This window comes from Mercurialis annua, linkage group LG3, assembly GCF_937616625.2.
Source record: "Mercurialis annua linkage group LG3, ddMerAnnu1.2, whole genome shotgun sequence".
In the NCBI taxonomy this organism is placed as follows: Eukaryota; Viridiplantae; Streptophyta; class Magnoliopsida; order Malpighiales; family Euphorbiaceae; genus Mercurialis; species Mercurialis annua.
The window spans coordinates 70,714,699-70,729,915 of NC_065572.1; the positions used below are offsets into that span (position 1 = coordinate 70,714,699).

The 15,217-nt window shown below is 33.7% G+C and overlaps 2 protein-coding genes across 2 annotated transcripts; one reads left to right on the forward strand and one right to left on the reverse strand.

The window, feature by feature from the left end:
* Nucleotides 1–1,252: 1,252 nt before the first annotated feature.
* Nucleotides 1,253–9,750, reverse strand: LOC126671915 (probable alpha-mannosidase At5g13980). Its single transcript, XM_050365739.2, has 29 exons — nucleotides 9,008–9,750; nucleotides 8,837–8,920; nucleotides 8,402–8,490; nucleotides 7,987–8,161; nucleotides 7,679–7,798; nucleotides 7,398–7,484; nucleotides 7,242–7,313; nucleotides 6,949–7,062; nucleotides 6,517–6,617; nucleotides 6,325–6,418; nucleotides 6,085–6,252; nucleotides 5,901–5,993; nucleotides 5,656–5,721; nucleotides 5,518–5,574; nucleotides 4,991–5,222; nucleotides 4,770–4,909; nucleotides 4,577–4,645; nucleotides 4,440–4,502; nucleotides 4,276–4,347; nucleotides 4,027–4,074; nucleotides 3,815–3,934; nucleotides 3,670–3,735; nucleotides 2,857–2,969; nucleotides 2,648–2,732; nucleotides 2,446–2,556; nucleotides 2,273–2,368; nucleotides 1,861–1,908; nucleotides 1,683–1,751; nucleotides 1,253–1,588 (listed from the first exon to the last, which is right to left on the reverse strand). Exons 1-29 carry the CDS (start codon nucleotides 9,206–9,208, stop codon nucleotides 1,394–1,396), a joined length of 3,048 nt encoding a protein of 1,015 aa, XP_050221696.1. The 5' UTR covers nucleotides 9,209–9,750; the 3' UTR covers nucleotides 1,253–1,393.
* A 3,663-nt stretch (nucleotides 9,751–13,413) lies between these two features.
* Nucleotides 13,414–14,782, forward strand: LOC126671916 (magnesium protoporphyrin IX methyltransferase, chloroplastic). Its single transcript, XM_050365740.2, has 2 exons — nucleotides 13,414–14,049; nucleotides 14,198–14,782. The coding sequence occupies exons 1-2, from the start codon at nucleotides 13,486–13,488 to the stop codon at nucleotides 14,594–14,596; spliced, it is 963 nt and encodes a 320-aa protein (XP_050221697.1). The 5' UTR covers nucleotides 13,414–13,485; the 3' UTR covers nucleotides 14,597–14,782.
* The last annotated feature ends 435 nt before the right edge of the window (nucleotides 14,783–15,217 follow it).

The following is a 15,217-nucleotide window of genomic DNA, read 5'->3' on the forward strand; positions in this document are numbered from 1 at the left end:
TTTTAGGAGCTCGAACTCGGTAGAATAATTGAGATTCGAGTTTGACTCAATTCGATTATCTATTTAAATATTTAAAAATTAAATTTTACTATAAAAGTAAAGGTATTATTGTAAATATACACTTCAAACTCGATTAAACTCGCGAGCTCAGCGAGTAAAGTATTTTGGAGATCGAACTCGACTGGATAATTTACTCGAGTAGCTTGAAATCGACTTGATAATTAACTCGAGCTCGGCTTGATATGAGTTGAATCAATTTCGAGTATGTTTCAAGTCAATCATGAGTAACTTGTTGGCTCGACTCAATTATACCCTTAGAGTAGTTTGTACATCATCTATATATTTGTCTCGAGGATCATTACAACCACTATTTTTAGGCTATTTAAGGATAATAATTTCTATTTTTAAGTTGATCAAGAACAAAAATCCTATTTTAAGATCAATTAAAAACAAGATAGAGTCAGTCCGGTTTCTAAAGTTGTTCATTTTATACAAGTTCATCCTTAATTGACCTAAAAAGTAAAACAAATATACTTAATGATTATATGTGAGTTTATCGACTCTAACACACAAGTTCAAGGGCCAGGTTAACCCTTTGGCCATGTTTGGTTCATGGAATAGGTGCGGAATGGAATAGCTATTCCGTATAGAATGACAATTCTTTACTTTGATTCATGGAATAGGTATTCTAAAGAATTGCTATTCCATGATTTTGTGGAATAAGGACTCCTCTCAAAAACTAAAGAATGGCTATTCCATTCCTTATAGAATAGCTATTCTATTCCATACTATTCCATTCCATGAACCAAACATGGCCTTTATTCTTTAGCAAAATATACCCTTATCCTGTTACCTGTTCTGCTAAATAAGGCAGCAAACTATAGAGCAGAGAGGACATATCTATGGGTTCTATCAAAAAATTATGGAAGAAGGGTCATTTATGCTCCTAAGATTTGACTCCAAAATTAAATAAGCCCTCAACATCTGAAAAGGTTCAAATATGCCCCAAACGTCTTAAAAAATGAACAACCAACCAGTCCCCAACATCTCATTCATAAGTTAAAATGGGGGCCTGATTATTCACTTTTTAAGGCATTAAGGGCATTATTTGAAACTTTTCGGACGTTGAGTGCTTGCTTGATCCCAGAGGCAAATCTTAAGGGCATAAATGACTCTTTTTCCAAAAGTTATAGTATATAAAACCAGTCACTTACTTGGTATACATCATATTAAGTGAAAACTAAAATAAAAATGAAGGATGAAAGCAGCTGAAATTTTATTGATCTGTATCTGCCTTACTTACAGTTACGGACATTAAAATATCCTATCAGTATCAGCCAATTTACTAGAGCTCTTGCTATATAAACAGCTTCTTTTGATTCATCATTTTCAATCAAAAGTCTAGAAGGAAAGTGCGGATTTCCATTGGAGCAAGTTCAACTACTAGTTTTTCTGTATCTACACCTCGTCCTCTCACTGCCTTGGTTTCGTCCCCAGAAGAGCCTTGTACACTCCAAACTAGCCTCTTCTTCTCCATTTCTGCTCTTTCTTGGTTGGCAGATAAACTTGTCTCTGTCACTTTACTTATCTGCATATGACATTAGAATATTACATTAAAAGCCTTGAGCATTTTTCTTAGCTATTAGCAAACATATAGTAGTATATTAATTGTTTCTCTCTACCTTCTTGTTTGGAAACACCTTTTTCAACTCTACACTTGCCATGACTGACAATTCCTCATCCTCTCCAATCTTGAAATTAAACAGCATTGAAAGAAACGAAGTTTCAGAATATAGGACAACTTAGGAAAGCAAGAAAACAGTATACTATAGATAGTGAATGTGAAGAGGAACAGCTTACCTCGTATAAGTGTGCGAACCTAATTAGAACTTTTGCAGTGTCCAGTTCCTGCAGAATTACAAGAAAGTAAGATTCCAACTTCAAAATAATCTACTAATGCATAGAGAGATAATATTCGCGAAAGACCAAGATATTGTTGTTAATTCATTTATCAAACTGTTGCAACTGCCTTAAAAGTTTCTCCCTCTTTTCCATGTAACAACAGTAGATTAAATGGGAAATTATTGCCTACATCTGGTCTATTACACCCAATGATGGGATTTAATGCATAGTTTAAGCAGGGAGACGTGCGTTAAATTTTTATGGCCAAGTGTAAAACACTCAATATACACTCATATAACAGGTGGGTATAATACATCTGGTGAATGTAAAACTTTCTCAGATTATATAATCGAGCAAGAGAGATATACACCTGGAGGGTCAATAGTGCAACATTATCTGGTAAAACATAGGAATGATCCATGGCAGAAAAGGTTGTTACATGAGAATTTGTCCAACTGTCGCCCTCCTGCAAATGAAGATGTTCATATATAAGTTACAGATATAGACCACAGTGACAAGAATGCTTCAATGTCTTTTTTCAACCTGCTCTGCAAAGGCTAAGAGGAAGGGAGAATATATCTCTTGACCATATGTTCGACGCCATTTAGCACCCTCACTTAAGGGATCTATTCTTAAGTAGTACTTCCCTACAATCTGTCAATGTACTTCATCAAGTTAGATATGTATCAAAACAGTATATCATCGTGTGAAATCTTACAAATATAGAGGTTTGATCTGGGCTTACAGTCAATCCTGTGCATTTATCCTGAACACACACTGTCTCATTCAGCGCCTCTCCCACTCCTCTAGAATCATCTTTAACTAATCTCCTGGAGGGAAGAAAAAAACCACACAGTTAAATACTGCCGGAATATTGTTTAAGTAAATATAAACAGTAAAGGAATATATGGAAACAAATAGGAAAGTGCAACCACTATAAAAGAAAGAATAAACCTGTGGAGCATCAGTTCCAATTGCCCATCCACAGTACTTGATCCTCCAATAGATCGGTCTACTAAAATAGAGAACTCTGAAGTTTTGTCTTTCATAAAAATTCCAAGGTTAATCTGAATGGAGAATGAAAATACTTTGTAATTTGGCATCTACATAGATCACTTAACGAGCACACACAATCGGCATGCACGCGTGTTTGTAATTTCAAATTGATGTTTTTGAACAATCGATCATTGGGAGAAGATTAACTTTCTTGCTTTTCTTGAAGTGACGAAAGTCGAATTAATATTAAATAATTGAACATTTTGAAAGTCGGTCCATTCAAGACATTTAACACCATGTAAATAAGATCATATGTATTTTTCATAAGCAAAATTAGCAGTAAACTATTACACGGATATTAAACAACCTACGTCACTGAGTTATTCCAATGTTACCGAAAGGGTACTAAGTTTCAAATCGTTAAAAAATGGTCACTAAGTTATCAAATTATTTCACGAGATGTCACTCCAGGCAAAACGCACCAAACTTTTTGTGTTTTATCCTACGTGGCATGACATAATTAACAAAAGGTGTATAATTCAGTAATAATTTTGAACAAAATGGTATAACTCAGTACCCGTTTTGAAATTTGCGATAAACTTAATGACCTTCTTTTAAAACGGTGACGTCTTTGAGAAATAATTCGATAACTTAGTGACTATTTTTTAACGATTTGAAATTTAGTACCCTTTTTGTAATACTGGAATAACTCAATGACTCAGGCAGTTTAATATCCACTATTACACCTACTGCAATGAAAAGAGAACTTACAGGATAATAATTTCCTGCAATAGGTTGATTCACTTGGAGGTCCCAGTCTTTCCTATAGTCTCGAATCTGCACAGGAATGATTTCTATTTGAGGCATTATTGCAACCACACAGTTATATGCAAAAATGTTCCGGACAATGAAGTACCCTTTCTAGGAAATCACGCCCACTTGAATCTGTATAGAATGTTTTGTTGTTGTTGAGAGTTGTTGTAATCTTAGTTACAACCTCTTTGCCAATTCCATCATCAATTGGTATCGGCCCAACCTGAAATGGAGAATCTAGTTGGTAAGAACACTTCTCTCATTCAGTGGATTCCCAAATACACTATTCATGGTGAAACAAATTTAACAACTTACAATGAACTCAACTTCAGCATGCTCTTTCCCCCTGTAAACTCTGGTTATCTGTTCATTTTACAGAATAGTTATACATATTGTCAGCATTAGAATTTCTCAAAAGTTATCATTATCCTAGGAGAAATTTTAAAGGCGAGCTTCTGCCACCAAAACTGTATCATATGCAGTCGGGAAGTTGAGGTCGTGTAGTGTAAACATGACACTACAAGTTTAGGACGCATTTCCTTCTCATGCTACAAGATAGCATACCTGGTATATCCATGGGTTAATCCGGTGATGTATTTCATCCAATAAGGGTCCCCGCAAAACTGTGAAAGCAACCTGAAATTAACCAACTCCTTCAGTTTCTTGTTTTGCAGAAAATATGAGCGAGTTGAATCTTTTGTCGAGCATTTCGGAGAGGACTTGTGTACCTGTCCATTTGTGGTGTTGATGGGATATGTACCGTTCGGGCGGAAGATGTATGCTCCAGAAGCCTTGAACAAAGTAAGTTAAGCCAATAGATGACAACATGAAATCACGCAGCAATAATGTACAAGCAGCACAATACCTGAGGATCCTTGTCAGTTCCTTCATATCCGGCGTAATAGCTGTATGATTGTTCCAAAGATCTTTTAACCTTTTTGTCGAATAAAACATAACTTAATTACAAAAACATACAGTGTTCCTTGGCAGTAGAGTAAATTGTCCAAGAGAATCTGCTATGCAGTAATGTACATAATAATTGTGCTAGTTTTATATACCGAGGTTCTGCTGTTTATATACTGAGTCAGTTTTCCTTCTTTCCCAGAATATATTAGTTTCAAGTTGCCTGGCCCTATTTCAATTGTATCATGTTGAGTAGCTCCTGTCCTGTGTGCTGTTTGCACCTCAGAAATAGCAGCTGTATGCATAAAGTAAAGACAAATGAATACGCACAAAAATTGGCTTAAAAGTTGCCCAACGCTGCTATTGCTTAGTTTACCTGTCCGTTTGGCAGTTGGGGTGACACCAGAGATTATGTACGTGCTGAAACCAAGAGGTGGTGCTGATGCTGAAAATGCTAGCCAGTAGTTGGGCGTCAGATTTGGAGAATTACCCAAATATGCCACTGAATGGTAGTTTCTTATGCTTACAGAGGCATTTAAAAGAGGCAAAAGCTGTGATTCAATTGCATTTCCTTCAGAATCCTTGACAATAACTTTGTCATTAATAACCTGTATCAAGTCGGGTAGGTTAACTAATATTTATAAACACACGGAGGAACTGGCGAGTATATACCAATCTTGGAAAGAAAATGCAGCTCCATAAACAAACACGTTTAGACATGTATACAATATACATGCACATACATACATGTGTGCATTGTGCATTCATTTAATTTGTGACTATGTTTTTGTTTACGAAAAAACTGAGACAAAGGAGAACTGAAAGTAAGATGCTTACATGGCATTTTCAAATTGTTATTTACTAGCTAGAGATCATTAAATCGATCAAATCAGAAGAACTCACAGGAATTCTTATAATGTTCTCTCTTTTCCATCCCAACGAATTGTAGACAACCACCACCTACATACAGAAGAGAATGAACCATCAAGGATGATGTACTCCAAAAGATGTGAGGAAAAAGAACATGTATAATCTCCTTACCAAGCTTTTTCCATTTGACAAATCAACTTCTGATGCAGGACAATAGCTTATATTCAGCAAGGGACACTGAAAAACAGTGAAATGGAAGGATGAAAGAAGAGAAGATTCCACAAAATGAGATATTAAGTCTCTTGGATTGAACATGAAAATCAGTTTGAAGTTTGAACGACAGACTATATTTGTTCTTCTTTCAAAATAAAATTGCATTTCACGGAATATGAAGGTTTAGTTGGTAAAGTATTTGCCTGTTGCAATTTGTCAACTGTTGTGTTTATGCAACCATTTTCTAGTTTTGCCTCTGCTATGCAGGTCAGTGATTCTTTGACTACCTTCTCAGCCTGCAAGAAACATAAACAAATTCAAGCAAACAAGCTAAAGTATATATGATAAAATCTTACCAAGAGAATACTGGGAAGATCAAAGTTGAACCTCCTTGTATCCTATTGACAGCCGTTTTGCATAATCATTAGCCACATGCTGCTTAGCGGTGCCAGCAACTGCATCATGATGTTGGGCAATTGCTAATGCATTAGCAAGAGAATCTGTATTTGGTCCTGCCCTACTCATTCCTTTAAGAAACTCCAGTTGTCTTGCTGCCTGTTTATGTTGAGGTGCACATGAGCATCATTTTTTCAAAATTACGAAATGATCTAGTCACACAAGTCCTACCACATAGTAGCCACTCATTGCTCTAACATAGCCTTTCAAGGAAGGCCTACTCGTAAAGTATCCAGTCCAGTAAGCATTTACATCATCTGCATATCTGGAATTTCAATTGTCAAATAGTAAGACTTTCAAGAAGAAATAGAAGTGGCAAACTGATAAAATTGAAAAATTGACTTTCTAGTTTTCAGCACTTACGGGAAATAGTCATCAGTCTTGAGTCGCCATGACTCTTTTGATGCATGTTTTGCATCAGTATATATTGATGGTGTTGAGTAGAAGGCGTTCACACGCCCATCCTGCAAATTATCAATGCTCTCTATTAACATTGAAACTTGAAGAAAGTATACAAACCTAAAGATTCATCTGAATAAAAGCAAGAGATCTCGAGAAACTTGAAATTTTTTCGCTGAAATCATAATGAAGCGCAATGAATAGCTTGCTGTCACAAAGCTTACCAATCATCACGATGTTTCATTAACAACTCCTAAAAATGCACATGATCATGCGCTTTTTCTATTTGAAGTACTACCATAATTAAATCACTCCTACAATCAAATGCAACATCTGAATATTTGCCACCTCTTAAGCTGTTCAATGCATAAAAGTATAATCCAAGTGAAAACTAACTTGATTCACGTAATGTATAAACTTGTCCATCTGCTTAAACCACGAGTGAGCGTACTGGTATTTGAAATCTGTCCCCATAGTCCACATAACATGATTTGTCCGAGTTATGTTAGCCTGGAAAATAGAAGATAACAAGTAGCTGTAATATGCATTGACAGACAGGAACTCTTTTCTTTGAATATGTCTCAAATGCTAGCGACATTTTAAAACATCTCTTCCTGGCATAAAAATAACATTTATAGAATAGAACTGAAAATGGAAGATTAAATTAGAAGTTAACATAACAGCCTTACTTGAGAAATTGCGGCAGATACAAAATCATCCACGCGATCAGGGACATTGTAATCAAACAAATTGATGTCATCCTTCAAGTCAACAGGAACACATTTAACATAGTGAGTAATATGCATTAATTAAATACCAGCAATGCTTGGCAGCCACTTATTTACCTGGACAACAGGAGATGCATCATCAACTTCAAAGTAGAAGTTATCACTTGGAGGTTCATAATTCTTAGGAAATGCACCTGCAAATATCTAAAGCAATAAACTTGACTTGAGAATACTCATTATTGTAATGAAGAACTAGAATTAGAACATGTAGTGAATTTTGATTCAATCTAATCATTAATAAAGAAAAACACCATCTGGCCTTTTCCTTCAATATAAATTAGCATCTAAACTGGCTTGATTGCAGTAGAAACAAGTATAAAATACTTATCAACACTCACCTGTGCAGAGGAGCCTAGACTTTTAGAGCCACGCCAGACAACCTCAAGGTTCTTCTCATCCTTCCTTTTAGACCTGTCTTGATAGTCAATTCGACCAAAAAAGAAAGAGTCGAATCCAACCTGCGCCAGCAATAGATAATGTATAATCATGAGATGCCTAAGAATCAATGGGCAGGCTTATATTAATGAATTATCTTCCCAAATTGTATGATCTACTATCTCATCCCAGCATTATCAGCTTTGAAAAAATACCAAATATATGCTAGTTAACTATCGGCCAAATTGACCCCATAATGAATAGACCATACCTCTGCCCCCAGCAGGTAAGCCTGAACTGCAGAATGTCCAAATGGATCAATCTGCCAACCAATTCTTGGAGTCAAATTAAACTCTTCTTTTATAAACTTGTGCCCTAAAGTTGTTTGATCGATCATGTCTATGTAGTGCACAGTTGCCTCATCATGCATGCACATCCCCCCATTTCTGCAAATTGAAATTTTAGAATCTACAGCTTAAATTACTATCAAAGGGATTTCATATGTTCGACACCAAGCATAAGAAAATAGATTAATCCCAGTTTCAATTTTCATTAATCAACATGCCATTTCAATTATGTTTGCTTAAGTAAGTGGGTGACATATTGAATATTATGCGAGCTATTTCCTGCATTTAATTGAGTTGCAGAAAGAAAAAGTTAAAAGAGAATAAGAGGTGGTGCAATACATTAACTCAAGTTGGCCCGATCTAACAAGCCTTTTCACTATTCTTTTGATCTTGTTGCTCTGCTCATTCCACCACCGTTGGAAAAATGCCTGAGATTTGCGAGCAAAAACTAAAAGCTTGTTAGTGAAACAGCTTAACTGTTACTTTGGAAGAAACAGATAAAAAAAAAGAAAAATTATTGCACACAACCGTTGCGCCATGTCATTCGTGCAACAAACCAATTATGCGTTAGCCATGTGGAAAATTGAATGATAAAAAAAATAAGTAATAATTAAAAGATTCCCTATCGCAAATGCTCATTGGCTTGATGTAAAAATGACGTGGCGCAACGGTTGCATGGGATAAACACTCAAAAAAAAATGTATATATATGTAGAAACAAAGCTAATTTTCATTCAACGCCCTAAGATGTGAGTTCATATAAGATAACAAAAACCTGTTCAACATATATGAACTTGCGATTCTTGTCTGCAAGCAATGCTGGCACTAAGGAATCCAGCACATTTTGTACACATGCTCCCTGCAAAACATCACCAAATAAACTCAAAACCTAAACAAATTGAGTTGCCATAAAAATCAAACTCGTACTCCAAACGAAAAGAAAAACCTGAATCGAATTGTTAGATCCAACATAGTACTGATCAATAGTCTTTAACCACCCAACATCATCATGTGTGTGAGGCACCAAGTGAACATTAATCTTCCCAGAAACAATGCCTGCTGTGGTATTATATACCATATACTTGGATTCCACACTCAAGCATAAAATGCTTGCTACTATAATCAAGAAACACGCTTGAATCGCCATTCCGTAATTTGTTGCTTATCAAAATCAAAACCTTTAAATACAATGAAAACGGAATCAAGTAGGAATATATAAATTCCTTTCCTGTCCGTGTGCTTATTGTTTTAGTAAACAATAGCTGGAATATTTAGCAGGTAAAACAAAAATAGCACTTTCAAAACAAGATAATAGTAGCAGATATAGAGTTAAGCCAAGCAGCTGGCTAGGAATCTTTACATTATTATAATCACAATGCACATAAAAGATAAGATGTTTTGTACACATACTGCTAAATTTATTGTTCTCTTTTTAAAATTGATATCACAGAAATTTAAATATGGCCAAGTTTTGTCGTCAAATGTTGACTCAGAGTAAGACTCTTGAATAAGGTTAAGCTTTTCTTCCCTAATTTACTCCGGTAGTTCACTAGTAAGTTCCGGTTAAACGTCGCGATCAGCCATCTCTTCGCGCCATTAGAGAAGGTACCGTTAACCTTGAACAATTTCTACACAATCATCAAGAATAAAATTAAAATGCATTAAGTTTAAAAGCTTGATTAAAGTGGGACCCACAAGAATCGAGAGAGTGATAACTAATCTTATCCTTCAATATCCACAGAGTAATAAAGAAAAGGGTGATGCTATCCGGATAGAATCTATCCGGATAGAAACCCATTTTTTTAAATTAAATTATTTAATTAAAAATATATTTACTATTATAGCCTTTGGTAAAAAATGGATACATTATTTATTTTACTATTTATTTTGGTAATTAATACTTACTTACCATTTATCTTTTCTCTAACCAATTTTCAATTGTTATATAACTACTTTATGAAAAGAGCTATGGTTTGTGTTCTATTAGACTTACTGGCATAGTGATTATTTGGTGAAAACATGCCATTAGTGGTTGGATATTGTGAACATATGCTATAAATACTTTGCCACAGTTTATACGTACTTGTGTATGAATCTTTCTATGAATAAAAGCTTTTACTTTTCTTAAAATTGCTTTTCAAATCTCTCCACAATGGTATTCAGCCTCTTTTCTCGAGTCGTTTTTGAATTTTAATTCATATTTTAGATTCTCATGTTTTATTATAGGTTAATCTCTCAAAACTCTCACACCTTTAAATTTCATTTCAATTGTACGCTATAGTATTAAATTGACCTCTTTTGACATGAAAAAAAATTTAATTTTTTTTTCATTTTTAATTTATATTCTAATTAAATACTAATATTATTAATAATGTAAAAAATCATTCTTTCCAAAATTCTATCCAATAACTTTTTAAAATTAAAACTATAAAAATTTTCAATTTAGGGTATAATTGAAAAAAAATCTAAAGGTGGGGGATTTTGAGAGGATTTTCCTACGTCAGGGAGCAATTGAAATGGAATTTAAAGGTGAGAGAGTTTTGAGAGAGTTTTTCAACGTCGGGATGTAATTAAAAAAAGTTTAAAGATGGAGGGCTTTTGAGTGATTAAATTTTTATTATAAGTACTATTTTACTTATTTAAACAGTTTTTACTTCTATAAGGAAAATTAATACTTTTTTATGAATTGAAAATTATATTGATAAAATTTAACCAATATCAATAAAAAAATAATACGTATTATTTAATAGTTGTTGAACTTATTTTTGATTAAAATTTGAATATTGATTATTAATTTATAAAATTCAATGGTTTAAATAATTAGATAAATACAAAAAACTAAATTGAAGTCGTTAACTCACTAAATCTCATAATAATATAATTTTAATTTAGTTTTAGTTAAAATTGATAATTAATATTGATTTAAACTTAAGCAATTAAAAATATAAATTAAATTATTTTAATTACTCTGTTGGTCCAAAATTGATGTGCCATCCTATTTTTTATGGCATCTTAAATTATAGCCACCTTTTAATTTTAGTAAACAGTTTGAAGATTAGAAGACTTTTTTACCCCTACTAAATTATGTATATTTATTCCCAAATGAACTAATTCTTCAAATTTTAAATATTAAAATATTATATGTTTAATGGTAAATATTATATATCATTTTGTACGTATATTATTTCCGTCTCATACAGATAAGAAAAATTGGATTTGCATAAAAATTGAAAAAACTAAAATAACTTTAGAAAGGTCCTTTTTTATATTAGTAATGAAACCGACTTGCAGAATAATATAACGCACCAAATCCGCCTCTCAAAGAGAATATGTGGACTTATCAACACAAGTCGCGGTTGAGTTTTTAGAGACTCGCCTTACATAGGCAACCTAAAAAATTCACCTAATAGCAGTAATAACCGAATACCGTAAGATTCGGTAGATTTCAAATTTCATATCTAACGCGTTGAATTAGGAGATAAAGCCTAATCAGGAAAACTCCGCGAGATCCAAGGAAAAATCTCTATAGATATATTTGATCTTTACCCGACATCATGGATCTCTGGTAAAACGCGTTACATTCGATATTGTCATATTTGCGGAATCCTATGCGGATTCGGCATCCGTTGCTCTAGAGCGAATCCTCTCTAATTTTCTTATATGGGCGAATCCGTTTAGGATTTGGTGATGGTCCAGTTAGACGAGTCCTCCGATTCTCCATTAGGGTCGACCTCGGCTATGACTTGTTTAGGCGATTCCACAGATTTTCCTTGACGGTGTAGATCCAATGAGATTCAATTCATTATATCATTATGTATTTCGGTTTTCATCATTTAATTTTACAAAGACAACATTAATATTATAAAATTAAGTTTATAATGAAGAGAATATTAATGTTATAAAATTAAGTTTATAAATATTTAATATTGAAAATAATTACAAAATTAATATCAAATTTATAATGATATAAATTTTAATACTCTACCGTCTCTCGGAGATAATATGCTAGTATTGATCTTTAATTTGGTTTGATTTATTAGCTACAAAAACCAAACATTGGTATTTTGACCAACAAATCGAACTGACTAATACATACTCAAATCTTTATTAAATTGAGCTAAAATGGAACTAAACTTCCATCTAAAAAAAGTTAAATCAAAAATCAATTTAGTTTAGTAAAAATTGATAAAAGAAAATATTTGCTCGGATTTAAAAAATATAGGTTTTATTTTACTTTATACAAATTGGTCAAACACAACAAAAGAAAAATAAAACTTTAAACTAGTTATTAAAGAACCGCACATGTCAGTTCAATTAGTTGAAACAAGAATTAATTAGAAATACGGTCTAACTAATCTGGAAAAAAATAAAAATTCATTAATTAAGTTTAATCATATTAAATTAAACAACTCGAATTGACAAGTGGTAAAACCAGTGACTAAACAGATTTAGCTGGTAGTTAGACCATAAATCAAGTTCAAATTAAAAAAAGAAGTTTACCAATAGTTCAACCGCTGTTGAACTAGATTATTTATGAGTTCATAACCACATATTTTTTGGTTTTCAAAATATTACTTTTTAAACTAAATTTTTTTATTATTATTCTCGTTCAGAATTGAGATGTCACATCATTTTTTATATAAAATTATATTGAAATTTTATTTTATTTTTGATTCTATATAAATTTCTATTTTTATTTATTTTTTAAATCGGCCTAAACCGAAATTGGTTTAGAACTGTCCAAGGGCATGGGGGAATTATGATGTTTAAATTCAAATATGCCTATCGAATATACATGACACATATCAATTATTTTTATTCGCTTTTTAATTAATTAAAGATAATATTCTTTTTTAAGCCTATAAGAAGTATATTTTTTAAATTTAGATTAATTAACCATAAAATTGGTTAATTAAGAGACTCCGATGAGAGCTTATATTTGAAGTTTAAATATTACTATTATTTAAGTTTAGATACAACCATAGTCCCTTATCATTTCATAATCGTTTCATAATCGTGATAACTGATAACTCTTGTTTACCATCACCTATTAAACCACCTTTATAATATTGGATAATCCTTTGTTCATTTTTGAATTTAATATACATGACACTTATCAAACATCACAATTCCGCCAACATGATAATAGCCAACTATTCCGGCCATATCTCTAACTACTTTTCAAAAAAAATCACGATAGACCTATTATTTATTTACCGAAGGTTACAATTGTCTTTTTATTTTTCTTTTTAATTTAAATTACTTAAATAACCTTCAAATATTGAATCAAAATACCAAAATAGGCCTCTCTATCCGGATAGATTCTATCCGGATAGCTTTTTCCTAAAGAAAATATCGAAACCAATACTAACCACCTATTTCTTCAGTCTCCTTCCACAGACAGAAATCTCCTCGCCAGCTGAAATGGCGAATGCGTCGTCGTTTTTAAGTTCAACTACATTTCACACCAACACCAATATCTCCAGATTCTTAACTCCCAAATTGAAAACAACTAGAACAGTTACTGTATCCGCCATTCCGCCGTTCACCGTCGCATCCGCCGCCGAATTCTCCTCACTCGACGGGACAACCCTAGCCGTCATCAGCGGAGGCTCCGTTGCTGCTCTAGCTGCCGCAATCTCCCTCACTGACCCCGAGCGCCGGCGGAAGCTGCAAGCGGATGAAGTCGGAGGCGGAGACAAGGAGGTAGTCAGAGAGTACTTCAACAACACTGGATTCCAACGGTGGAAGAAGATCTACGGTGAAACAGACGAAGTTAATCGAGTTCAACGTGACATTAGGTTAGGCCACTCAAAAACCGTCGAAAACGTGCTACAAATGCTGAAAGACGAAGGCTCACTCAAAGGAGTAACCGTCTGTGACGCCGGTTGTGGTACCGGAAGCCTCTCAATTCCGCTAGCAAAAGAAGGCGCCGTCGTCTCCGCTAGCGATATCTCCGCTGCTATGGTCGCCGAGGCTGAAAAAAACGTACGCAATCAATTTTTTCCCGCTAAATTAAGCAATTAATTACAATCTCAGGTTTATTATATTTTGTGTTTTAAAATTTTGATTTGAAAATAATATATTTTAAATTACCGTTAATCTACTTTATTTTAATTAATTAATTTTTGTGCAGGCGAAAGAGCAGCTTCAATTAGCGACTGAAAATGCGCCGGTGTTACCAAAATTTGAAGTTAATGATCTGGAGAGTTTAAACGGGAAATACGACACCGTCGTGTGCTTAGATGTTCTGATACATTATCCACAGAGTAAAGCGGACGGAATGATTGCTCATCTCGCCTCATTAGCGGAGAATCGATTGATTTTAAGTTTTGCGCCGAAGACATTTTACTACAGTTTGTTGAAGAGGATCGGCGAGTTGTTTCCGGGGCCGTCGAAGGCGACGAGAGCGTATTTACATGCGGAGGGTGATGTGGAGAGAGCGTTGAAGAAAGTTGGGTGGAAGATTAGAAAACGAGGGCTGACTACTACTCAGTTTTACTTCGCTAGGCTTGTTGAAGCTGTTCCTGAATGAAATGGAGGGAGAGGTTAGATTTGAAGTTTTGCTTGCATTTTGAGTTCAAAAATCTAAAATTCAGAGGCAGTTTTTGGCTGTTGTTTTGTAAAATGTGAATTTTCAATGTATTTAACTGCTGTATGTATTTTCACTGTCTATTAAGACTAACATGTAATGATAATCAAAACGTAGTCGAGTTGGTAAGGCTTTTTGCGACGAGATTACATGTTTAAAATATACTCATTTAACCATTTAAAACTTAAAGTTAGAGTTTCAACTCCTACAAAGAATCTATACATCTCGGATGAGATTAATCCATATATAAATAATATTAGAATGTCGTCTTACACTTGAAACTCGTCACCTTTCTATACTATGTACCCAAACAAAAAAACTAACATCTAATGCATCTATCTAAGTAAAAATTTGTGAATCAATTCATTCACAGTGATCAATTATTACCCATCAAGAATGGTTAAATATAAGGCCTAATTACTTAAAAAAAATCCACCTTGAAATAATTTTTCGTTTATACCCTGACCTAGGAAAAAATTCATTTGTACCCTTTTTTTAATTTTTCGTTTTCAATTGTACCCCAAAATTTTATTTTTTGACAATTTAATTAATTAAAGGATGAAA

Coding starts and splice junctions, on each gene's coding strand:
- LOC126671915 (XM_050365739.2), bottom strand. CDS start 9,208: ATGGCGATTCAAGCGTGTTTCTTGATTATAGTAGCAAGCATTTTATGC. Junction 7,799..7,986: donor CTTACCTGCTGGGGGCAGAG/GTATGGTCTATT, acceptor TTGCTGGCGCAG/GTTGGATTCGACTCTTTCTT. Junction 6,618..6,948: donor TTATACATTACGTGAATCAA/GTTAGTTTTCAC, acceptor GATAATTTGCAG/GATGGGCGTGTGAACGCCTT.
- LOC126671916 (XM_050365740.2), top strand. CDS start 13,486: ATGGCGAATGCGTCGTCGTTTTTAAGTTCAACTACATTTCACACCAAC. Junction 14,050..14,197: donor TCGCCGAGGCTGAAAAAAAC/GTACGCAATCAA, acceptor ATTTTTGTGCAG/GCGAAAGAGCAGCTTCAATT.